Consider the following 25,901-nt stretch of genomic DNA (forward strand, 5'->3'; position numbering starts at 1 on the left):
GGAGGTCGCCGCTCAGGCCCTGCTGGGCCGATTTTTATCAAATAAGAAGCAGCACACGCAGCCGGCACTTTGCCAGCCGCGTGTGCTGCCTGATCGCCGCCGCTCTGCGGCGATCCGCCGCGAGCAGCAGCGAAAGAGAGTCCCCCCAGCCGCCCGAGCCCTGCGCAGCCGGAACAAATAGTTCCGGCCAGCGCTAAGGGCTGGATCAGAGGCGGCTGACGTCAGCTGACGTCCATGACGTCACTCCGCTCGTCGCTATGGCGACGAGGTAAGCAAAACAAGGGAGGCTGCTCATTGCGGCCTTCCTTGTCAATTCTGATCGCCGGAGGCGATCAGAATTACGCTTCAGGAGCGCCCTCTAGTGGGCTTTCATGCAGCCAACTTTCAGTTGGCTGCATGAAATAGTTTTTTTTTAATTAAAAAAAAACCCTCCCGCAGCCGCCCTGGCGATCTTAATAGAACGCCAGGGAGGTTAAAATAAGTGACCACAAAAAGCCTGCAACAAGCAACTTGGCAAAGCTTCAGATTGCTCAGAAAAAACGTGTTATAAATAAGTCATTGAACATTTTGTTTTTCGGTCCTGCACAAAGAGGAATTAGGAATAAACAGTGATTGTACACGGCCCATCCATAACGAGCAGCAGGGGAGAGGAGTCCTGTACTGGATCCCTGCAGTGCAGCAGCATTATGCCAGAGAATTCCATTATTGTTACCTAGCGACTTTCACGTGCAGCCGCTAATGTCAGCATGGCTACGCCGAGCATAAGTGGATGCTGATTAAACATGTTTAAATGACTCATCTAAATGCATTTTCCCTTTCTGGGTATTTTCAGCACTTGTTACGTAACCGCAGTCTTTAAGGGCCTAATTCACAAGAATCTTCACTGTCAGGTTTAGAACTTAAAGGGAACCTAAACCCAATTAAAAAAATTAGTTTCACTTACCTGGGGCTTCTACCATCCCCCCATCCTGTGCCCTCGCAGTCACTCCTGGATCCCCTGGTTCCTTTACAGGCAGCTGGTTTCGTTTTCACGCGCATCATTGCATGCGTTACCGCGGTTACAAGACACTATAGCAGGTGTCGTTATAGCGTCCTGTTACTATGGTAACGCGTGCAATGATACGCGTGGCGGCCCGCCGACTCTGAGTCGGCAAAACCAAAACCAGCAGGCGGCGGGGGACCAGGGGATCCAGGAGTGACTGCAAGGGCACAGGATGGCTGCAGGGGGCTGGTAGAAGCCCCAGGTAAGTGAAACTCATTTTTTCTATAGGGTTTAGGTTCCCTTTAAAGCGGAACTGTGGTGAAAATAACAATAGTTTTTTTTTATTTTACAATATTACTTTATAGATTATTTAGGTAGTGTTTGTAAATTCTTTACTCTCCCCAATTTACATTATGAAATTAATCAGAGGTGGTGACATCTTTAGTCCTGTCAGGTGATCCCTGCGGAATGTTCAGTAACTGATAGTTCTATATACAGAGGGAGAAACTGGTTGCTTGGCAGTTGGAAACAGACGTTCTTTCCCACAATGCAGGAAACTGTCAAGGCCATGGCTCTGACATCACACTGTCAGAGGGGTTTCAGCACAATATCAACCATACATATGTCCCTTATCTATTCGAGAAAGGTAAAGATTTGATATGGAAAAGAGGGTATTGACTACCAGTTTGTATGAATTTCAATCCTTTATGTTCAGGTCAATACTGTCAGCCCCCATAATTCTCATTAAAGGACAACTGTAGTGAGAAGTATATGAAGGCTGCCATATTCATTTCCTCTTAAAGGACAACTGTAACAAAAATGGATATGGAGGCGACCATATTTATTTCCTTATAAGCAATACCAGTTGCCTGGCTAGCCAGCTGATCCCCTACCTCTAACACTTTAAGCCATTGGCCTCAATTCACTAAGCTTATCTCCTGTCTTTAATAACTCTTCTAGAGTTGTTACCATGGTGATGAGGCATGTAGTATTCAGGAAACATTTTACCTCAGGCAAACCTAAAGTTAACTCTTCTGTCTTTACGTTAACTCTTTAATCCTTAAAATAACTCCAGAGTTAAAGACAGGCTGTTCATTAATTGCATGTGAAAATAACTACAGAGGTGGTAAATTAACTACAGAAGAGGTAACGTAAGGAATGAAGAGATAAGATAACTCTCTTACTAGTAGAGGTAAGTTTTCTCTTGCCTTATTATCTCCAGCATGATCTTAGTGAATTGAGGCCATAGACTGTGAACAAGCATGCAGCAGAAGATCAGGTGTTTCTGACATTATTGTCAGAGCTGACAGGATTAGCTGCATACGAGTTTCAGGTGTGTGATTCAGAAACAACTGTAGACAGATCTGACAAAATTAGCTGCATGCTTGTTTCCAGGCAACTGGTATTGCTTATGAGGAAATAAATATGGCAGCTTCCATATCCCTCTTGCTACAGTTGTTCTTAAAACAACACCAGATGCCTGGCAGCCCTGCTGATCTATCTGGCTGCAGTATCACACTAGAAACAAGCATGCAGCTAATCTTGTCAGATCTGACATTAATGTCAAAAAACATCTGATCTGCATAGTCTCACTCCCGTCCTGCAGCTCAACACTTGATCCTCTTCTTCTCCTGCAGCTTCCCGTAAGTCATGCATGACCCCGGCTCACATGCGCCGCTATGGTCATGCAGGGAACCACTAATCAGGAAGTAGCTGGCAAGGAAGTACTGAAGTGGTATAGCAGTAGGCAGCAGCAGTGTACAGGAAGCTGCAGGAGGAGAGGATCGCGTGTGGGACTGCAGGACTGGAGTGAGGGGGAGAGGATGCGGTATATACAGGGCCGGATCTAGACTTTTTGCAGCCTGAGGCAAACTTGTGAGAAATCGACACTCCCCCTCCCCCGCCGAGCTGGAGGGGGTAGCGGGCAGGATGGGGGTATTGGGCACAGCGGCGGGGAGCGGCCATCTCTCACCTGGGTCCCTTGATCTGCGCTACCCCCTCCAGCTTTTAAGGTTCACCAGCAGCAGCGTATTAATAAGAGGCAGCAGGCGGTTATGACTCACCTCTTCCGCTTTCCAGCGTGCATTCCGCTCTCGTCACTTCCTGTAATGCCGTCTACTTAAAATACAGTGGGCGGCATTGCAGGAAGTGACGACAGTGGAACACACGCTGAAATGCGGAAGAGGTAAGTCATCACCTGCCCGCTGCCTCTTATTAATATGCTGCTGCTGCTGAACTTTAAAAGCTGGAGGGGGAGCGCAAATCGAGAGACCCAGGTGAGGGAGGGGTCCTACCCCTCTACCCACCGCTGTGCCCAATACCCACATCCTGCTCGCTACCTCCTCCAGCTTGGCGGCCCCCCACATCCAAAAAAAAAAAAAAAAAAAAAAAAGATATAATGAATTGTATGTGTAGTACAGATAATTAATAAAACATTAGTAGCAAAGAAAATTGTCTCATAATTTTATTTTTAGGTATATAGCTTTTTTTTATAACCGCATCACTCTCTAATATTTGCAGGTCACACACTACACTCAGCATTCTAAACAATTTCACAAAGCAGGCTACTGACCATTTGAACTTTAAGCTGCAGAAAAAAACAAGATACAGTGAGAGAGACAGTTAAGATAAGCTTTAGAAGACAGATTTCTCTGCCACTTTGAAAGTCGGAAAGCTTTTGTATAGATAACAACTGGAGTTTAACTCATCCTGTACTGGAAACAATATGAGACTCATATCTGTGCTACTTATGTTTTATTTCTTAGCAGTGCTACACATACATATTATATCATAAGTTTATTTTCACTTCAGATTCCCTTTAAATACAGTTTTCTTGATTGTATTGTTTGAAAACAATCAACCAATCGACCATACACCTTTCAATCATTTCTAAAAGTTGATCTGAATTTTTCACCACCGCAGATTAAACATAAGATTCAAGAAAATCGATTTTTTCAATAACGGAGAAAAAACAAAAACAAAACTAAATCTATACAATTGCTTGTTTTCATCAGAAAAAAAACATTGAATTACATATTTGTGACAAAATGTATACATTGTCAAGGAAAGAGTCAGAATTGACTAAACGATTGAAAAGGGGGTGGAGGAAAAAATTTAGAAATTCACTACTCACCTTGCCTTTGCAGACCTGCATTAAGTTGAGAGCGTTAGAAATTGAATATCTCCTTACTGTAGAGTCTTTGATTGCTGGTGTGTAAATTAGCTCAAAAAAAGTGCCTCGTTCTATTGCCTGAAAACAAGATGGGAAGCAAAGTGTTGCAAGTAAACACCAACTTTAATGTAAGTTATAGTTAAAGCTAACCTGAACTTAGAACTTCCTCTCTGCTCTAAAAGACAAGCAATAACCCTGAGGCAGGGGTCACACTTGTCTTTCAGTTTTCTACACTTTTCAGAAAACTGAAGGACAAGTGTGACTCCTGCCTTACAGCAGCTAATGTAATTTATAGAGAAAACTGACAAATTGCGCAAAATGTCAGTTTTTTTCCTGCACGCAAAATCTGCATTCAAGTGTGACCTAGCTCATTGACTAACATGAGTTCTCAGTTGAAACCAGTTTTTCTGTGCAGAAAACGCACACGAAAGCAGACAAGTGTGACCCCTGCCTTAAAGGGAACCTAAACTGAGGAGGATATGGATTTTTCCTTTTAAAATAATACCAGTTGCCTGACTCTCCTGCTGATCCTCTGCCTCTAATACTTTTAGCCACAGCCCCTCAACAAGCATGCAGATCAAGTGCTCTGACTGAAGTCAGACTGGATTAGCTGCATGCTTGTTTAACCGGTTCAGCACCGCAGTCCGAAAATCTCATGCATCCGAGCAACGTTCATCTCCCATTCATTCGCCTATATCTTTATTGCTACTTATCACAATGAATTGATCTATATCTTGTTTTTTCCGCCACTAATTAGGCTTTCTTTGGGTTCTACATTTTGCTAAGAATTATTTTTTTTCTAAATCTATTTTAACAGGAAGTTTAAGAAAGAAATGAAAAAAATTCATTATTTCTCAGTTTTTGCCATTATAGTGTGAAATTAATATACGCTACCATAATTAAAACTCATGTATTTTATTTGCCCATCTGTCCCGCTTATTACACCGTTTAAACGATGTCCCTATCACAATTTATGGTGCCGATATTTCATTTAGAAATAAAGGTGCATTTTTTTCAATTTGCGTCCATCACTATTTATAAGCTTATAATTTTAAATAATATAACAACATATTCTCTTGACATGCATATTTAAAAAGTTCAGACCCTTGGGTAACTATTTATGTTGTTTTTGTTTTGTTTTTAATTGTATTTTTTATTTTTATTTTTAATAAAAAAAGTGTATGTGGGTAATTTTTGGTGTGGGAGGGAAACTGTTAATTTTAAATGTAAAATAATATTTTTTTTTTTATTAAAAATGTATTGTGGTGCAGTTTACTATTTGGCCACAAGATGGCCACAGTAAAAAAAAATCCTGGATGCGAACGATCTCGCATCCAGGAACTTAAAAGCAGGGGAGATGTTTCCTGGGGGCAGAAATAGCACGCTCTCTGGAGAGAAAGCGTCGGTATTTCTGCGGGGAAGATAGATCGGTGAATGGGAATTATATTCCCATTCACTGATCGGGGGGCTAGCGGCGGGCAGCGGAGGCGTGCCCGATCGCGCGCACGAGGAGGCGGCAGCAGCAGTGCCTATCTGGACGAGGAAGCTCGTCCAGATAGGCCGAACTGGTTAAACTCTGATTCAGCCACTACTGCAGCCAAAAAGGTCAGCAGGACTGCCAGGCAACTGGTATTGTTATAAAGGAAACATCCATATTCCTCTCAGTTTAGGTTCCCTTTAACCACTTGAGGACCACAGTGGTAAACCCCCCTAAAGACCAGGCACATTTTGGCTAAAATGGCCACTGCAGCTTTAAGGCACAGCTGCAGGGCCGCACAACACAGAACACGAGTGATTTCCCCCCCTTTCCCCCCCACCAACAGAGCTTTCTGTTGGTGGGGTCTGATCGCCCCCCCAGTTGTTTGTTTATTTTTTTAAATAAATATTTATGTTTGCTTTAAAACAAACAAAGAAAAAAACCTTTCCTCTGCCTCCCCCAGCCAGCCTATCACTGCTGATCGCTCTCTTGTCCCCCAAGGGGACTGTCCCCAGTGCATCGCTGCTGCTGATCGCAGCGCTGCGCTGTGTAAATAGACGGCGATCTCGCTGTCTAACAGTCTCCCGAGCGGCAATAGCTGCTCGGAGACTGAAGGGGATGGCGGAGCTCCGCCCCCGAGCATGAGATGCGATCGCATGCAAATTAGAGCCCCAGGACTTGACGCCAATCTGCGTTAGGCGGTCCTGGGGCTGCCGCTGTGGCCACACCCATTGGCGTGGGGCTGTCATCAAGTAGTTAAAGAAAAATATTTGTTCCAGCTGATACAAATCCTGCAATAAATCTGCAGTGTGTCTACTCCCTGCTTTCATGGAAGCAGACATAGGGTTAACATCCTGTGTTTACAAATTACCTGCTCTGCCGAGGCAGCCAGCTGACACAGCTGAGAGATTACAGTTGAGATTAGTCACAAATGAGGGGGAATTAGTATGGCTGAACTCTCTAAATACATACAGGGAGCATTTCTCTATGCTTTCCTTCTGTCCTGTGCAAGACTTCAGGTCCACTTTAAAAATAATCTCCAACCCCAAAATAGAATTTGCCCACTAAAATTGGATTCTACCCATTGGGCAGAGCAGAGCTCAGTCCTAGAAATGGTCAATCAGAGGATGATAATTTTTTTTAGTTTATGATGCATCAACAAATAAATAAAACAACAATAATAATCACTTTTAATAATTACAATAATAACGTAACTAAGCCTAAAGAAAAAAAATGCAATGCAGTAGCAACCCCCAGTAAGCTAAATCCAATGCAAGTATGACTGTCCTACAGCCCACCGCCATGCAAAATCCAACAGTCCTGGCTAGCCACAGACTCAAGGTAGGACTATACATTCTCAATAGGATGACTACATTTTTTAGAGCATAAATTTGCCTACTGAAAACAGTAGCATCAGCTCTATGTGAGCAAGTGGAACCTCCCATGCTGCACCACTGCCTGAATATGAAATTATTCCTCTATGTCCCCAAGAGGCTAAACAGACTCAGATCTGCTGGCTTGCAGTGTGTTTATAGCCTCTAAGGCAGCCTTTCTCAACCTTTCTACCCTGGAGGATCCCTGCAAATAACTTTTTGATCCCAAGAAACCCCTGCAAACAACGTTTTGATCTCAAGGAACCCCTGCAGTTATTTTGCAGGAGGCATGGTCTTTAACAGTATGTGTGGCTGTTTATTTCACTACCCCTATTACACTGCCACTCATTATACTGTCTCCTGACCCCCCAAATTAGTGGTTCTTGTTACACTACCACCTATTATAGTGTGCTCTATATACTTCCACCACGATGGGGGAAAATGCCAAGGAACCCCTGCAGAGTACTCAAGGAACCCTGGTTGAGAAAGCCTGCTCTAAGGGCTTGATTTACAAAGCGGTGCTAACTGTTAGCACGCCTGTGAAAACCCCCTTAGCACGTCTAAACAAGCTTTTCGCGCGCAAAACTTTATGCACGTAAAACTTTACGCGCGCACTGCACAGAGCGCAGGGCGCTCCGCGCGAAGTGCCCATTAAAGCCTATGGGACTTAGCGCACGCATAGGACTTTGCGCGCGTAAAACTTTGCGCACGGTACTTAGAGCGCGATCTGATTGAGAAAACCGGTGCTAACCTACTTAGCACCCTGGTTAGCGCGCCTAAAGACTTTAGACGTGCTAAGTAGGTTAGCACCGCATAGTGAATCAAGCCCTAAATGTTATACAGCCACACCGATCCAACCTGCATACACCCGTTTCAAGGAGACTAAAAAGGAACCTAAAAGCTAAATCTACTAAAATAGGCAAAACAGCAAATACCTTCTGATTTAAGAAGGTAAATGTATACAGTATTATTCATCTCTATGTGAACTCCCTCTGTGCTTTTTAGATATGAAAATGGCACTTTCACAGGTGAAACTCGAAAAATTTGAATATCGTGCAAAAGTCGGATATTCAACTTAGGTGGGTTCTTACATCTAAAAAAGTGATAAAGGCATGTTCCCATCTGCAGGACATGCCTGTGTGCCCTGACCACAGTTCTCCGCTCCCCCTGGGCCCCGGCTAGCCCCCTGAAATCTGGCACCAGTCACATGCAGACAGACATTCGGGGGAAGGGGCATACCACTGCAGTCTAAGGAACGCCTGCAAAACGCCCCTTCCCCGCCTATCAGAGCCTTCGAAAAGGCTCTCCGCTGCTTGCTCCTCTCCCCCGCCCCTTCACATCTATCAGCAACATGCAGAGCACAGGTGCTTCCTGCGCAGCTGCGTGACCCAAAGGTCATGCAACTTAAAGCAAGGGATTCCAGCAGATAGGAGTGGCGGGGAGAGGAGGTAATGAGCGCTGCCTGGTCCAGCCCAAAGCGTGTTTTTTTGTTGTTTTTTTAAACTCTTTGACCCGGCGGTTCCTTGGGGGGGGGGGGGGGGGGGGGGGATAGATGGGACACAGAGGCATGTTCTCTGCCTCATGACATGCCTCTGTGTCCCCCACCATCGCCAGGGCCGGATTTGTGGGCAGGCCTATTAGGCACATGCCTAGGGCGGAGCCAAGGAAGGGGCGGGTTGACAAGCAGTCAACCTGCCAACCAATGTCCCAACAGCTGCGGACACCAATCCTCACAAAAATGCAGTGCCGTGTTTCGCATGTTTGTGTTAAGTGCAGCAACAGCTATAGACAGGAACAGGGCGGCCCCACAGCTTTACTAATTTAAGAATGACAGAAACAGTGGCTATATGATATCGCTGCAGCCCTGCCGGCTGTCATTGTGGAAGAGTCAAATGTTAAGGCTGTTCCGCCCCCACTTCCTCCTCCCTGCTTGTGTTCCCGGCCATGTAGCGTGCTGTGTGCCTGTGTAAAGTGGGCGGCTGGCTACAAGTGCAGGGATCAGTAGCGGGCAAAAGATTTTTCACTGCACCTCATGCTGGGGACGGCAACGTGGCTGTCCCTATGTGCACGAGTTTCTCTTGTGCAGTCAAGTGGAAACAGTGTGGAGGGAGAAGATGGATCTTCAGAAGCAGCACGCAATCAAATAGAACGCTGCTATGAGAGAGAGCCAGCCGCAGCCAAAAAACAAACAAACAGCTCACTGGAAGGGAAAGGAGAGGGACTGGGAGACGAGATTCAGATGGGAGGGGGAGAGGTGAAGACAAGCTTTGGAGTGACTGAGGACAAAGGTCAGAGGAGAGAGAAGCATCATAAACTTGCGTCCCAGGCTGATGTGTGTGTTACTTCTGTTTTCTGTGTGATCCTGTCTTGTGTGTTGTCACTCCTGTGCTGTGTGTGTTGTCACTACTGTGTGTGTGTGTTGTCACTCCTGCCCTGTTTGTATTGTCACTCCTGTCCTCTCCGTGTGTTGTCAGTCCTGTCCTGTGTGTGTTGTCACTCCTGCCCTGTTTGTGTTGTCACTCCTGTCCTCTCCGTGTGTTGTCAGTCCTGTCCTGTGTGTGTTGTCAGTCCTGTCCTGTATGTGTTGTCACTCCTGTCCTCTCCGTGTGTTGTCAGTCCTGTCCTGTGTGTGTTGTCAGTCCAGTCCTGTATGTGTTGTCACTCCTGTCCTCTCCGTGTGTTGTCAGTCCTGTCCTGCGTGTGTTGTCAGTCCTGTCCTGTATGTGTTGTCACTCCTGTCCTCTCCGTGTGTTGTCAGTCCTGTCCTGTGTGTGTTGTCAGTCCAGTCCTGTATGTGTTGTCAGTCCTGTCCTCTCCGTGTGTTGTCAGTCCAGTCCTGTATGTGTTGTCAGTCCAGTCCTGTATGTGTTGTCACTCCTGTCCTCTCCGTGTGTTGTCAGTCCTGTCCTGTATGTGTTGTCACTCCTGTCCTCTCCGTGTGTTGTCAGTCCTGTCCTGCGTGTGTTGTCAGTCCTGTCCTGTATGTGTTGTCACTCCTGTCCTCTCCGTGTGTTGTCAGTCCTGTCCTGCGTGTGTTGTCAGTCCTGTCCTGTATGTGTTGTCAGTCCTGTCCTGTATGTGTTGTCACTCCTGTCCTCTCCGTGTGTTGTCAGTCCTGCCCTGTATGTGTTGTCACTACTCTGTGTGTGTTGTCACTACTCTGTGTGTGTTGTCACTCCTGTCTTGTGTGTTGTCACTCCTCTGTTTGTGTTGTCACTCCTTTCCTGTGTGTCATTACTCTGTGTGTGTTGTCACTCCTGTCCTGTGTGTGTGTTGTAACTCCTCTGTGTGTGTTGTCACTCCTGTCCTGTATGTATTGTCACTACTCTGTGTGTGTTGTCACTCCTGTCTTGTGTTGTCCCTCCTGTCCTGTGTGTGTGTTGTCTCCACTCTGTGTGTCTTGTCACTCCTGTCCTGTGTGTGTGTTGTCACTCCTCTGTGTGTGTTGTCACTCCTGTCCTGTGTGTGTGTTGTCACTCCTCTGTGTGTGTTGTCACTCCTGTCCTGTGTGTGTTGTCACTCCTCTGTGTGTGTTGTCACTCCTGTCCTGTGTGTGTGTTGTCACTCCTCTGTGTGTGTTGTAACCCCTGTAGTGTGTGTTGTCGTAACTCCTGTCGTGTGTGTTGCCACTCTTGTCCTGTGTGTGTGTGTTGTAACTCCTGTTGTGTGTGTTGTCACTATTGTCCTGTGTGTGTGTTGTAACTCCTGTTGTGTGTGTTGTCACTATTGTCCTGTGTGTGTGTTGTCACTCAGAGGAGCTTACAATCTAATCCCTGCCATCATGTCACTAATTGTCCCCAGAGGAGCATACCTGCTGTCATATCACTACCTGCCTAATCCCTGCCATGTCACTAAATGTCCTTAGAGTATTTTATATTCTGATTCCTGCTGTAATGTCACTAACTACCCTGCTGTATTATAGGGGGGCACTTACTTCAGGGGGGCACTGTTGGTTGGGGGGGCGGTCTGGCGATAGTTGGCCTTGGGCGGTAAAAAGTATAAATCCGGCCCTGACCATCGCGCTATAGCCCTCCGAAAGTAGCAACGATATTTGTCGCTATCTCAGAGGGTAAATACATGAGAGGGATTCCCTGTTCAAAATGCCTGCCAGGGGCATACCTGCAGGGTTTCCAGAACTGCCATTGGGCAGCTCTCTCTCCTTGGCCACGCCCCAGCCACTCCCTGCACAATGAAAGAGAATCAATCTCTCCTTTCAGCGTCGTGACTCAGAGGTCACAAAAGTGAAAGTGGGCCAGTGCAGCCCACAGGAGCGGCGGAGAGCGGTGTTTTTGGCAGCTCCCTGATCCGCTCAGCCCCCGGTTCAGGTAGCATTTTTTTATTATTATTTTATGAGATCACCTTGGGCTCTCTTTAAAAGGTGAAACTAATATGTGAAATAGGAACCCTTTGCAGGTGTTTTGGATGAATTAGCTGATTAGAGTCTGACACTTTGAGCCTAGAATACTGATCATTTTCACAATATTCTAATGGTCTGAGATTTGGGGGTTTTCATGAGCTGCAAGCCACAATCACCAACATTATAACAAATAAAGGCTTGAAACATCTCGCTTTGCATGTATTGAGTGAGAGTCTAGTTCATATATTAGTTTCACCTTTTAAGTTGCACGAAATTCTAATTTTTTTTAGTTTCCCCTGTATGTCCCTGAAACTAAAGCATAAGGCGACAAGGTTTAAGCACAAGAAGGAGTCATGTAATTTGCCTTGTATGTATCAACTGCACTATTGTGCTTTGAGATGTTTCAAATGGCTTATTAGCCTACCCAGACATACGGACCAATGGGCACACAACCTTTCTGCAGTATGGAAAAAAAATGATAAATATATTCTGTGTGCTGACACTTACGGCATTTACAGGTGGTCTGCGGATGAAGTAGGCAGACTTCTCTGTGGCACTGATACACACCAGGTCCACATCAATGCTGGTACAAACCGTCTGGAAGAAGGTGAGAGATTTCAGTAACAACAAACTCCAACTGATTCCATAACACTATAAAGGTCCCACACTGTGGAGCTTTCCTAGCAATTTCTGCAGCGCTTTGAATCGCTGACAATCACTAATGTAATGTATGCTATATGGTAGTGATGTAACTGCTGAAATCGCCAACGTGGCACATAAAGCGCTTTTTTTTTTGCTATTTTGGTGCAAACGCAGTTTAATGTTAAGAATCGGGAAACAAGATTGCACAAAAATCTCGTTTTGTGTGTAGAAAAATTTTTGAAAACTCGTGTTTTGAAAAACTCTACCCATTTGCTATTCCCAGTGTGAAAGGGCCCACACAATTAATACTCAAATATAGTATTAGCCCAGAAGAATGTGGGTGTGGTCCTCCAGTTGCGGCCAAGTCTGCGCAAGACTAAGTGTGCTCTTTACATATCTTCCCAGCGGCCGCTGGAGAGATATGTAAAGAGTGAACTTCCTCTACAGCAGACTGGCCGAACTAACGGGACCCGACACCAGAGCTGCAGGCAGCGGAGGACGGCAGTGTGGGAGCAATCCGTGCGCATGAGGCTGGAGGAAGCCACAGGTATGTATAAAACTGTAAGTAAGCATCGTCTCTTGTACATTTTTCATCTTTAGGTTAAAACATCATTATGGCAGAGAAGTATACACAAAACCAACTATATACTCTCGTTGCCTGCGTGGGTTTCCACCCGGCACTCTGGTTTTCTCCCACATCCCAACAATATACAGATAAATGGCTTGCCCCTAAGTTGGCCCCAGACTACGATACATACACAGACATATGACTTTAGTAGGGATTAGATTGTCAGCCCCTCTGAGAGAGAGTTAAGTGATAAGACAATATACTTTGTACAGCGATGCGCAAGATGTCGGCGTTACATAGATACTAAATGATAATAATAATAGAACTTACATGGAATAGCTTCTCAGTTTTCGGATACACGGCCACAATGTCATACAGCCTGACTAGCGTAGAAGTGGATCTCTAGTGCAAGATGAACACAAAAGCTGTTACAATTACAATTGTAAGGACATTGCAATGTGCAATAGCCAGACTCCCCACACACCACTGCAGTAGAACAAGGAATGGTAAACCACTCTCAAATAAGCAAGCAATTAGGAGCAAATGTATAGAGATTAAAAAATCTCCAATGACCCAGGAAGTAAAAGCTGTGTTAGCAAATAAAAGCCATCAGCTGATCGATTAGGCCACTCTCTACGCTACTTACATACGTCTTGGTGTGCGTAATGCATCCTCCAGTCGAAGGGGTGGTCCAGAGGACCCCTTACACACACCAGGAAGTATTTAGGTGGCATGCACAGCGCTGTGTGTACTGACCTCCCTGCTGTCTGGCCAGTTAACTTCTTTACCTCAGAAGATGTGGTGTGAGCCATGAAGTTAATGCAAATTTTCTTGCAATTTTTAAGTAGATTGAAAATGAGCCATTCAAATCTGCAAACAAATTCTACATCAAGTCAGAAAAATGTAAATTCCCTTGATCAAGTCTATTCCCCACCGAGTAAGAGCTCTTTCCAGCTAAGAACCCCGATTCCCTCACAATCGGGTGTATGACATGATTGTGATTTGCAATGGAAGAAAAAGCACAGAGGTGGCTATGTGATTTTCCTGCACTTCTGTACTTTGTGTAGAAAAGTGAATCTCAACACAAATGCCGCAGGACCAAGCATTGCAAAAAAATGTGTTGCAAATGCAGCTCCTGTGTTGCAAATGGAAAGATCCCCGCATGTACTTAGCAATTTGCTTTCCGCAAGTGAAATCAGATCGCAAAACGCTGCTAGTGGAGAAGGGCCCTAACAGTAAAAACTGCATTTTACTCCCACCTGTGATCCCTGCTTACATTCATTCAGGGGCTTTAAGTTAAGTATGAGTTGTTATCCCATTTGAAGTGCTGTGTTTTACCTGTATACATCTTGTTTACTTGCCAACAAAGGAGTATAGCTATAACTTAAAGTGAATCTGTAGTGTAATTTAAAAAAAAAACACTCACCTGAGAGGGAAGGCTCTGGGGTCTCGTTCTCCTCCCGGTCCCCGCATTCTACCGCAGGCTCCATGGTTTGAATCTCCTGCCGCGGGAGACTTCGGCAGTCTTTAGAAGCACTCAGGCTCCTGAAGACCGGCGGCTCTGTACTGCACACGGGCAAATGTGCCAGAGAGGGCTCTCACGTGGGCGCAGTATGGAGCCCAAGTGCTTCCGAAGGCTGCCAAAGTCTCCCCAACCCTGAATAGAGAGCAGTCCACTGCTAACGGGGGAGCCAGCGGGGGAACGCGGACACCAGGAGGAGAATGGGGAGGCTCTATAGGACCCAGAGCCCTCCCTCTCCTTAGATATCTTTTTTTTTATTTTAAAAAAAGGTTTCAGACTCCCTCTAAAGAGAACCTGATGTGAGGGGAATACAGAGGCTGCCACCTTCTTTCTCTAATAAACAATGCCAGAGCTGATCCCATCACTGTCAATGGATGGGATCAGCAGTGCAGCGGGCAGCAGCCAGATGGCGTTCTGATCGCACGGCCATCTGCACTTAAGAGATGTGAACGAGGCCTAAGTGGAAACGAGGTCTTATGCTCAATACCTGTTGCCTAGGTATGTAAACTGCTTGCTTAGGTTATGCATAACATCTATAGGCTTAGTGACAAGCCAGTTTGGCTACATACCAGTGAATTGCAATGTGATGGATCAGAGGCTATTATGGTCAGCCTTGTTAGAATTTTGATTGGTGTCGATTTTCCCTGCAGTCAAGAAGGAACAGGTTTGTTGTATTAGACTCATTCCAGTTTTTGTGTCACATTCCATTAAAACATAAACCAAGTTATGAACAGTCACGAGAAAGAAAGTACATTCGCTTTCCGTTCTAAGGTTTTGCACTTTAGGAAAAAATAAAAAAAAATCATTTGGTCCTTAGCGATAATAATAATACAAGCATTTGAATAGCGGATCTGAAATTAGGCAAATATAACTTCAGATGAACAACACGTGCTATATTACACTGTGTCAGTATTTAACATAAAGACTAAATAAAAATGCAGATAAACAATGTGAAAAATTAAGTACTCCCTCACAACTTGCATAGGAAGAGGGTAAGGCCTCGTTCACATTGGGTGCGTTGAGAAACGTGTAAAAGCGCACAATAAAGACGCATGCTTTAGTGCATTGCAGTGCGCTTTTTTTTTTTTTTTTAGGCATGGTTTGCTTATTGTAGCAGTTGTCAAAGATTTGCTTTTAAATGAGTGTTTTTTTGTTCATTTTTTAGCATGCATTTTTATGCGCTTGTATGCGCTAAAATAGCACCCCCATTCACTAACATTGATGTGCACTTTACAGCTCAACGCACAGAAATGCATGCAACACTGTTTTTGTAACGCAGCTCAGCGCAGCACATAGATGTGAACTAGGCACATTAATTACATGGGAAAATCAATAGCTTGCAGAACGCACAGCGCAATGTGCTGTGAAAAGTGCACAAAGACATACCTAGTGTGAACGAGGCCTAAGTTGTAACAGGTACTGCTAACCAAATGCATTTGATTAATCAGCAAGTGTGACTACCTCAATAAAAGCAGAGCTTTGGGAAGATTAGTCTGGAGCATTCCGGTGTGTGTTAACACAATGCCAAGGAGAGAAGACATCAGCAGTGGTCTTAAAGTGGACCCAAATTAAAAATACAAGATTTCAGGAATAAAATCTATTTTCTAAATTATAATAATAAATAGCAGCCTTTTTTCAGCTGCATGATGACAAATATAAAATATTTTACATTTATTGAAGAAACCCCTCCCTTCCTATCATATTGCCGGGACAGAATCCGGCAAACTGGTGGAGTAGGTGGTGTCCGGCAAAGGAGGAATTGCTAATGGCTGCCACCTGTATAACCCTAGTTATGAAGATAGAAGGATGAAAAGCATGAACTAAAATGCTCATAGGCTTGAAGGAGTGTTTATTTATATTTGTATGTGTCAGAGTGGTGCAACTAAATATTTTGAATTAAAAAAATGTTTAGTTTGGGTCCGCTTTAAGAGAAGCAGTCAATGTTACCCAGAAAGCAGGGAAGGGCTATAAGGCCATTTCCAAACAATTTGAATTTTAATAATCACAAGTGGATAAAACCTTCCCCAGAAATGGACCTCACAGAAAATTCACCTCAAGGTCAGACCAAGTACAGTTTAGAGTAACTGTAAAAAAAATTCCAAATACCTACACCACAGTTTGCAGACCTTAACTAGCATGTTAAATGTTCATGTCAGTATAATTAGAAAATAACTGAACATGTACGGCTTAAAGGGTTGCCAGAAGAAAGCATCTAAATGTTTAAAAAGAACAATATAAAACATATCCCCTGCTGGGATTTTATGGCAATTATGTACGGTAATCCTGGGAGTAACCGGATGAGGATATTGTTCCGAAGGCCTCTTTCAGACTGACAACTGAACTACATTCTTGCAAAGAAGTTTACAGTCTCGTCTGCAATGCAGGTGCAATTTATATGCAGCTGAATGGCAGTGGTTGGAACACCATAGGTGTTCGTGCTTGACACGCGGTGGCGTTATCCGGAGGCAGAGGACATGTCATGTGAGCACGGCTGCACTCAGATGGGCCTCCATGGGGTGGGCTGCCTGTCCAGCGTCAGTAACAAGTGCTAACAAGCACCCGGCTGGTGCAGGAGAGAAGCTGACAGGTGGTGAATTCACCAACTGTCACCTACTTGTCTGAAAGAGGCTTGGCAAATGCTTCTTACTGCTGGAGCGGTGTCTTCTGTGTCTCCTGGAGGGTGTAACAGACGCCAAATGATTGCTGAGCCATTTGACAGTACAGCAATGCAAGTGAAGATTTCACAGACAGACACATTTTCACAGACACATTTTCTGTCATTTCAGTGACAGCTCACATGGTGTAATCTGCTGCAATGGGGCAGTACAATTAAACCTGAAATCTAGAGTTCCAGGTTAAACCAGGCCTTCCAGAAACAACCTTTTAAAACAGAATGACAAAACAAAGTGCTATACATAGCCACTAAGCATAGTTCAGGCAGCTGCAACAGCTTGGGCTGATCAGATGCATTACCAGGGCACAATTTGTCAGCTTATAGAGCACATACCGTACTTAAAAAAATGCAATAAGAATTTTACATAGGCATTAAGGCCCCATTCACACCAAAAACCGCAAAACGCCAGCGATTATAGCCGGCATTTTGCGGGAGTGATTTTTCCGCGATTAAGGCGGGAAAAAAAATAAATCACTGGACACTGCAGCGTTTTGGGAGTGATCAGTTTGCAAAGTATTCTGTCCATTCAGAGAAGGATTAACCTACAGGTGACAAGAAGGTGGTATGTGATCTACTCAGCTAGTCATTGTTTGCTGCTGCAAGCTGTTTGCGCAGTATAAAGCCGTCTGTCTTCAGAAGCAAATGCAGACATGAGTGCTTCCAAAGCTTCCATGGATCCCGGAAGGCTTATCTGACTACTTGATCGTATACCTGCAATGGGGGAGCATTCCATCTCCATAGGTGAGTATCTGACCTTTTTTCTTTTTAACCACTTAAGTCTATCTGGACGGATATATCCGTCCAGATAGACTCTGCTTTCTGCAGAAAAAAGTTTCCCGTGCTCCTAATGCTTCCTGGAAGCGAGACCATTCGCTTCCAGGACTTTTTGACTGTGGCTATCTTGTGGCAAAATACTAAAACTATGCCCACATATATTTTTTATTAAATAAATTATATTACATTTAAAATTAGCTGTTTACCTCCCACACCAAAAATTACACAAATAAAATGTTTAATAAAAAAAAAAAAATAAATAAATAAAAAAAATAGTTACCTAAGGGTCTGAACTTTTTGAATATGCATGTCAAGAGAGTATATTAATATCATTTTTAAAATTATAAGCTGGTAAATAGTGATGGACGCAAATTGAAAAAAATGCACCTTTATTTCCAAATACAATATCGGCGCCATAAATTGTGATAGGGACATAATTTAAACGGTGTAAGAACCAGGACAAATAAAATACATAGGTTTTAATTACGGTAGCATGTATTAATATCAAACTATAAAGGCCAAAACTGAGAAATAAGAATTTTTTTCAATTTTTTTCTTACTCTTCCTATTAAAATGGATTTAGAATAAAATAATTCCTAGCAACATGTACCACCCAAAGAAAGCCTAAATGGTGGCGGAAAAATCAAGATATAGATCATTTCAGTGTGATAAGTAGTGATAAAGTTATTGGTGAATGAATGGGAGGTGAAAGTAGCTCGGATGCATAAGGTGAACAACACTGTATGCTGAAGTGGTTACAGTCACGTCCCAATTACTTTACTACTGAAGTAGTAACGAGGTTAGGTTAGCACACCGTTTTGTCACAATGCAGTGTTCCGTTTATTGCCTAAATCAGCACAGACTTGATAACTGTTTCGGGGCCATGGAGGGTCCCCTTCTTCAGAAAAGTTCAGACATACAACTTTGCTGAAGAAGGGGATCTTCCATGGTCCCGAAACAATTGTTGCGTCTGTGCTGACTTATGCAACAAACGGAACACTGCATTGTGACAACAGTGTGCTGACCTAACCTTACTTGTTACTATTGATTTGGGGGTGATGTTGCTTAGCACCCAACCTACAGGTAAGGTGCGCCACTCCAGAACTCTCTGTGCATTAATACTGAAGTAAATACAAATGGGGTCATTATATCAAGGCAGGTACAATGAAAGCTGAAGCAAAAGTAAAGTCATTGCCAATAGCAGCCAGTGTGAACCACTGCTTCATTTACAGGCCCATACTGGATTACCGCTCTAGGTAAGTGCTACATTTTCTTTGTACTGCGCTTCATACATCAGCCCCAGCGTGTATGTCATTGTAATGTGCAGCTGGTTACTAAAGTAAGTTTGTTGCAGCTGCATGTACCTTTCAAGCATCTACACCTTTAAAATTAAGCATCCTAAATGGATTACCTGTACAATTGGCGGTGATGTGAATAAGTCTGCAGTAGATCTAGGCTTTCCAATTTCCTAAGAAACACAAAATTTAAAAGGTCAACTGCTTACATAATATTGTGATGCTTTTAAAAAGTACACCTGAAGCATTAAAAAAATAGTTACTTACCTCGGTGGTGGGAAGTTTATGGATGGTCCAGAGGCTTCCCAGGTCCTTTTACAGCCAACCATTCCAGCGAAGGGTCCCTTTAAAGTTGCATTCGACTCTGGCCAGTCACATTAGATTCTTCTGACCATGGATTAGCACATCCCAACTGAGTTCAAGCATGCCCAGAGGAAGAATGCGCTTGTGCACTGAGGAATAAAGCAATGCACAAGTAGCTTTGTTCTACTGGGCATGCATGACCCTTATTCGCACATGTCAAATCAAGAGGAGATCACCCACAACCGATAGAAACTTATTTGACTGGCTAAATTCACAAAATGGTTAGAGAGGCCCTTTGCCCTTTGGCCCACCGAGCCTTTTCTGGTGGCACCCAAAGCTCTCTATAATTGTTAATTCCATCACAGCTCGATTTTCAGAAAAAAAAAAAAAAGTCTCAGGTCCTTAAAGTGGATCCGAGATAAGCTTTTACTCATTGCATAATTGTGTTAATGACATATAGTTTATAGGGCATTCCTCAAGCCAAATACTTTTTTGTTTTAATACTCTAATTCCCTATAAACTAAACAAGCCTCGCCCACAGCTCAAAGTGCCTTGGCATTCCATGTAGCAAGGGCTTATGGGAGCTCAGTCTGGGCAGGAGGAGGTTACTAGCCAGAGATTTCAGAGGCAGAGGGGAGGGAGCAGGAGAGGGGAGTGAGCTGAGGGCTGGAGATGCAGTTGCAGCTTGCCTGTGTGTAATGTGACAAACAGAACATGGCTGCTCTCATTGTATCACAGGAATAAATAAACATGAAACTGTTGAAGCTGTTTGCAGCTAGATTTGCTGTGTAAACTATCTAAACTTTAGTTTACTTGTTATAGTTAGTTTTTCATCTCAGATCCACTTTAAGGGGCCAGAGACTCCCAGTCTGCAAGAGGTTAAGAAATAAGAGACCAGATATAAGTTTGTACATTGGGTATTCAGTAGAGTTTTTAAGAAGCTATCAACCAGAGATCACCATATCAAGGAAATCCACTGGAATGTTTAGATGAGCTATGCCCACATCATTACAGGACTAGGTTAAGGTTACACAGGGGCAAACAATGCACACTGGAGCGCAAGGAGTACAACTTACAGCTTTCTTCTTCTCAAAGTCAGCAACATGATTGATGGCGACAGTGGAATAGCCAACTGAATGGAAGAAAAAAGCAGAAAGGTAAATGAAAATCTGTTTTGAAACACAGTGAAACATGTACAGTAGTTAGAGATCAGCATCTTTCTGTACTGAGCTGCAGCAGATGCACATCAACAATCTAGTGATTACCACAAGCCACAACTGTAGCACATGCACAGCAGCAGTCCATCAGTGATTCCCACAAGCCACAACTGCAGCACATGCACAGCAGCAGTCCATCAGTGATTACCACAAGCCACAACTGCAGCACATGCACAGCAGCAGTCCATCAGTGATTACCACAAGCCACAACTGCAGCACATGCACAGCAGCAGTCCATCAGTGATCACCAAAAGTCACAACTGCAGCACATGCACAGCGGCAGTCCATCAGTGATTACCACAAGCCACAACTGCAGCACATGCACAGCAGCAGTCCATCAGTGATTACCACAAGCCACAACTGCAGCACATGCACAACGACAGTCTATCAGTGATTCCCACAAGCCACAACTGCAGCACATGCACAGCGGCAGTCCATCAGTGATTCCCACAAGCCACAACTGCAGCACATGCACAGCGACAGTCCATCAGTGATTCCCACAAGCCACAACTGTAGCACATGCACAGCAGCAGTCCATCAGTGATTACCACAAGCCACAACTGCAGCACAGGCACAGCGGCAGTCCATCAGTGATTACCACAAGCCACAAATGCAGCACATGCACAGCGGCAGTCCATCAGTGATTCCCACAAGCCACAACTGCAGCACATGCACAGCGGCAGTCCATCAGTGATTCCCACAAGCCACAACTGTAGCACATGCACAGCAGCAGTCCATCAGTGATTACCACAAGCCACAACTGCAGCACATGCACAGCGGCAGTCCATCAGTGATTCCCACAAGCCACAACTGTAGCACATGCACAGCAGCAGTCCATCAGTGATTACCACAAGCCACAACTGCAGCACATGCACAGCGGCAGTCCATCAGTGATTCCCACAAGCCACAACTGCAGCACATGCACAGCGACAGTCTATCAGTGATTCCCACAAGCCACAACTGCAGCACATGCACAGCAGCAGTCCATCAGTGATTACCACAAGCCACAACTGCAGCACATGCACAGCAGCAGTCTATTAGTGATTACCACAAGCCACAGCTGCAGCACATGCACAGCGACAATCTATCAGTGATTCCCACAAGCCACAACTGCAGCACATGCACAGGGGCAGTCCATCAGTGATTCCCACAAGCCACAACTGCAGCACATGCACAGAGACAGTCCATTAGTGATTACCACATTCCACAACTGCAGCACATGCACAGTGGCAGCCCATCAGTGATTACCACAAGCCACAACTGCAGCACATGCACAGCAGCAGTCCATCAGTGATTACCACAAGCCACAACTGCAGCACATGCACAGCAGCAGTCCATCAGTGATTACCACAAGCCACAACTGCAGCACATGCACAGCAGCAGTCCATCAGTGATTCCCACAAGCCACAACTGTAGCACATGCACAGCGGCAGTCTATTAGTGATTTCCACAGCTGCAGCACATGCACAGTGGCAGGCCATCAGTGATTACCACATTCCACAACTGCAGTACATGCACAGGGGCAGGCCATCAGTGATTACCACAAGCCACAACTGCAGCATATGCACAGCAGCAGTCCATCAGTGATTACCACAAGCCACAGCTGCAGTACATGCACAGGGGCAGGCCATCAGTGATTACCACAAGCCACAACTGCAGCATATGCACAGTGGCAGCCCAGCAGTGATTACCACAAGCCACAGCTGCAGCACATGCACAGTGACAATCTATCAGTGATTCCCACAAGCCACAACTGCAGCACATGCACAGAGACAATCTATCAGTGATTCCCACAAGCCACAACTGCAGCACATGCACAGGGGTAGCCCAGCAGTGATTACCACTATCCATCAGTCAATTAGATTCATATCATAGAGTCTTTCTCAGTAAAGGGGCCCATACACTGGTCGATTTCAGTCATCGATTGATCAATCGGAAATAGATTCTATCAAATCATCCGATCGATCGGCGGCCGATTTGATCTGACTGGATGGAAAATCTAGGTCGATCTGCTGCTGGCTGCAGATCGATGGCCCATAGAGTTACATTGGATCTAATGGTCCAATAATGCATTTAGATCAATTTCCAATAGATGGAAATCTGTTCCTGGTGTGTGGCACACATCAGATAGATTCCTGTCCGATTTGACTTGACAGGCATCTGACAGAAATCTATCAGATGGTCGAATCTGCTGCAAATCTATAAGTGTATGCCCACCTTAAGACAAATAGAACAGTGCAGATCAAATAGAGTCACAATATCATGCTCAGCGTCCGGCAGAATTGTACTCAGGAGTAGCACATAATACTTCTAAATGTATGGCTTCCCACCTTACAACTTATAATCCTCTACACTGCTGTGCAACACATCAGGACAGCAGATCGCACTAAACTCATGCAAGTCAAAAAGAGACAGAGTACAACGCATATGTCACATAGGGAAGGTGTGGGATCTACTCAGAAGTCCTTTACGATCTACCCAATGGGCTCCCCTGCTTTAAAGTATATTCCATCAGCTTTACCTTTTACTACATAGATTTGGGAATATTGGACAAATACAGGTATGTGCATTTTGCTGTTTGTGTTCTTAGTGGAAGGGCCTTGCACTCGGTTGTAAAAAACACAAAAAACACCTCTTTAGGAAATCAACTCCCAAAGACTTTATAAAAAAAGAGACAGCCATACAATAAACTGGCGATGCTGTTCTGAAATAAAATTGCAATGGGGAGCTAGCAAACTGTCTGTCGTATCTAACTACATACTAAGGCCATGTTAAAGTGTACCCGAGCCAAAGCTTGGGTACAAAATGAGATACTTACCTAAAGAGATCAAGATCCTATGGAGGCTTCCCTCAGTGCTCTAATGTCCCCCGTCGCTGAATGTGGCCTCCCAGAAGGCTAGTGACAAGGAATTGTCACTAATATTGGGGTTGCACACCTTTTCTTCCTTCAGCCTGGCAACGCGTTGTGCTACTGGGCATGCACGGCCACGCTTGTGTGGCTACTGCATGGCCACGCTCTTAACAGAGGATGAGCACGGCCCCAATCCGGATGGGAGCCGCGCTCAGCCACTGGGAACATCGGACCACTGAAGGAAGCCTTAATGGGATCCTGAGGCTTTCCTCTCTTTAGGTTAATATCTTAATTTGAACCCAAGCTTAGGCTCGGGATCACTTTAAAAATGGGAAACTACATTCTGTAATTTTATTGCTCCTACATAATTAGTGTACGCTCACAGAGGGCCAGATTCAAACTGCTGGCAGAGGATGTCCGAGGAGGCATCAGGCTGTCATTGGTGAGGGCCTAGGGATGGTAATTGAGATGCTAACAACTCAGAGCCAATGCATTTTATGCAAAGGTATGCAGCTTGGAGATGGACCAATCGAATGCAGCTCAATGCCTTTTTCCAAACTGCATGCATTTGCATCAATTCAGAACTATCAGCATCTCAGTGACCATCACTACAAGCAACTCATGATCCACTGCAGCAGGTTCTTTTCAGGAAGGACCTTGATGCAGCTCATCCTTATTGTCCTTGGACACATACAAACAGTCTGCTTCAGGAGGAGCACAGTTATGTAACCCACTGTCTTAGGGCCTATTTCCGCTACACGCGGAATCTGGATGCAGAAAACTGACTCCAATGAATGCCTATGGGAAATCTGCATCAGAAAAATCACGTTTAGTGGAAACAGGTCCATAGGCATTCATTGGAGTCAGTTTTTCTGCATCCAGAATATGCGTGTAGTGGAAACAGGCCCTTAGGGCCCTTTCACATGGGCAGTTGAACTGTGTACTTACCAAGCAGCAGTGAGCAGTTTCCAGGCAGCAGCAAGCAGTTGTGAGAGTTCAACAGGCTTTTCACTGCCTATCAACTGCTCGTGTGAAAAGGCCCTTAATCTGAGTTGAGTCAGGGGTTTGTACATTTTTGTTGTGTTGACTTATTGACCCACCCTTTGAGCAGCTGGTTTGCTTGACTGAGGGAACCAACATGGTTTTAAGTTCTGTTTGGTGTAAGCAGGGCTGTGGAGTCGGAGTCGTGGAGTCGGAGTCGGGCAATTTTGGGTGCCTGGAGTCGGGAAAAAAAATGCACCGACTCCGACTCCTAATGAATTTGTAACTGTAATTAAAATAGAAAATATGATAAAATGTTCTATTTCTCAGATAATAGTCATTAAAAATAATGTATATATACAGTATATATACAGTAATGGCTGTGCTTAGTCCACAAAAATGAAATAAACCAATCAAAATTAGTTACTTGTGCTGCTTCAATAAAGCAGTCCCCGTATTTTTAAGGTCAGATATACATATCTGATTGTGACTGTATATATGATGTGTACACAGGAATCTCTTATATATACTAAATAACATCTATGCTGTAAGAATAAAGCCTGATGTGTAGCTATGTCACTAATAGAGATGGTCAACGAGATGTAAATAATTCTGCATTGATGCTGATTTATGCAAATGTATGCACTCCCTTTGCTGATGAAATAAAATAATTTGATATGTTATTAAAATTTGGTTTGGTGACTACAAATTAAAGGGTAACTGAGACGGATGAAAAGTAAAGTTTTATACATACCTGGGGCTTCCTCCAGCCCCCTTCAGGCTAATCAGTCCCTCACTGTCCTCCACCACCCGGATCTTCTGCTATGAGTCCTGGTAATTCAGCCAGTCAGCGCTGTCCGGCCGCACCCCGCTCACACAGCCAGGAACATTCTGCACCTGCGCAATAGTGCTGCACAGGTGTAGTATGCTCCTGGGGACGGAATGTGTGCATGCGCACTACGCTTGACTGACTCAAGTACCTGGACTCATAGCAGAAGATCCAGGTGGTGGAGGAGGACAGCGAAGGACTGATTATCCTGAAGGCGGCTGGAGGAAGCCCCAGGTATGTATAAAACTTTAATTTCATCTGTCTCAGGTTTACTTTGTTACACAGTAGTACTATACTCTACATATGCACTCCACACAGAGCTGCAGGGAATCCACTGAGAATGCTGTGCACATTGAACACAGAGGTGTTGTCTGTTTACAATCTCCTCATTCCCCTGCAGAGTACCTGCACATCATTCTTACATGTACCCACAGTTACATTGCCTAGGGCCTAGATGTTCTTTGTTCCGGTTTGTACCTTTTACAAGTACTCTTACCAAGGACTAGTTTTAGTCTAAAGGGAATAAATATAGTAGTCTACATATCCTTCTCACTTCAGTTGTCTTGTAAAATTCCTAAGCGTTGGCAGTTAAGAGACGAATTTCATGTTACATACTTTTAATCAACAAAATTGTAATATGCAAATTAGAGGAGTCGGAGTCGTGGTCGGTGGAATCCTAAACTGAGGAGTCGGAGTCGGTGGATTCTTGGACCGACTCCACAGCCCTGGGTGTAAGCAGGGATATATAGGGGGATTCTCATGCTGCCTCCCCCCAACCCTTGCTGAGGACTACATCCTATGAGGTATAGGGTCTCTTGTTCTGTGGGAAACTTCAGGTAGGCTCTTCTCTAGATTTCTGTCCATTCACATACGAGTCCCTTTAT

The 25,901-nt window shown here is 44.5% G+C and overlaps 1 protein-coding gene across 2 annotated transcripts in view; it reads right to left on the reverse strand.

Moving 5' to 3' along the window:
* Positions 1 to 25,901, reverse strand: part of RPP30 (ribonuclease P/MRP subunit p30) — a 54,089-nt gene that overhangs the window by 17,390 nt on the left and 10,798 nt on the right. For both annotated transcript variants that reach the window (XM_068257946.1, XM_068257947.1), the window contains exons 3-8: positions 20,216 to 20,271; positions 18,953 to 19,009; positions 14,663 to 14,737; positions 12,902 to 12,973; positions 11,869 to 11,958; positions 4,116 to 4,232 (exon numbers count right to left, since the gene is read on the reverse strand). In XM_068257946.1, the coding sequence (XP_068114047.1) occupies positions 4,116 to 4,232; positions 11,869 to 11,958; positions 12,902 to 12,973; positions 14,663 to 14,737; positions 18,953 to 19,009; positions 20,216 to 20,271 (467 nt within the window). The remainder of the gene's footprint in view (positions 1 to 4,115; positions 4,233 to 11,868; positions 11,959 to 12,901; positions 12,974 to 14,662; positions 14,738 to 18,952; positions 19,010 to 20,215; positions 20,272 to 25,901) is intronic.

The sequence above is a fragment of the Hyperolius riggenbachi genome, chromosome 10 (assembly GCF_040937935.1).
Source record: "Hyperolius riggenbachi isolate aHypRig1 chromosome 10, aHypRig1.pri, whole genome shotgun sequence".
Taxonomy (NCBI): domain Eukaryota; kingdom Metazoa; phylum Chordata; class Amphibia; order Anura; family Hyperoliidae; genus Hyperolius; species Hyperolius riggenbachi.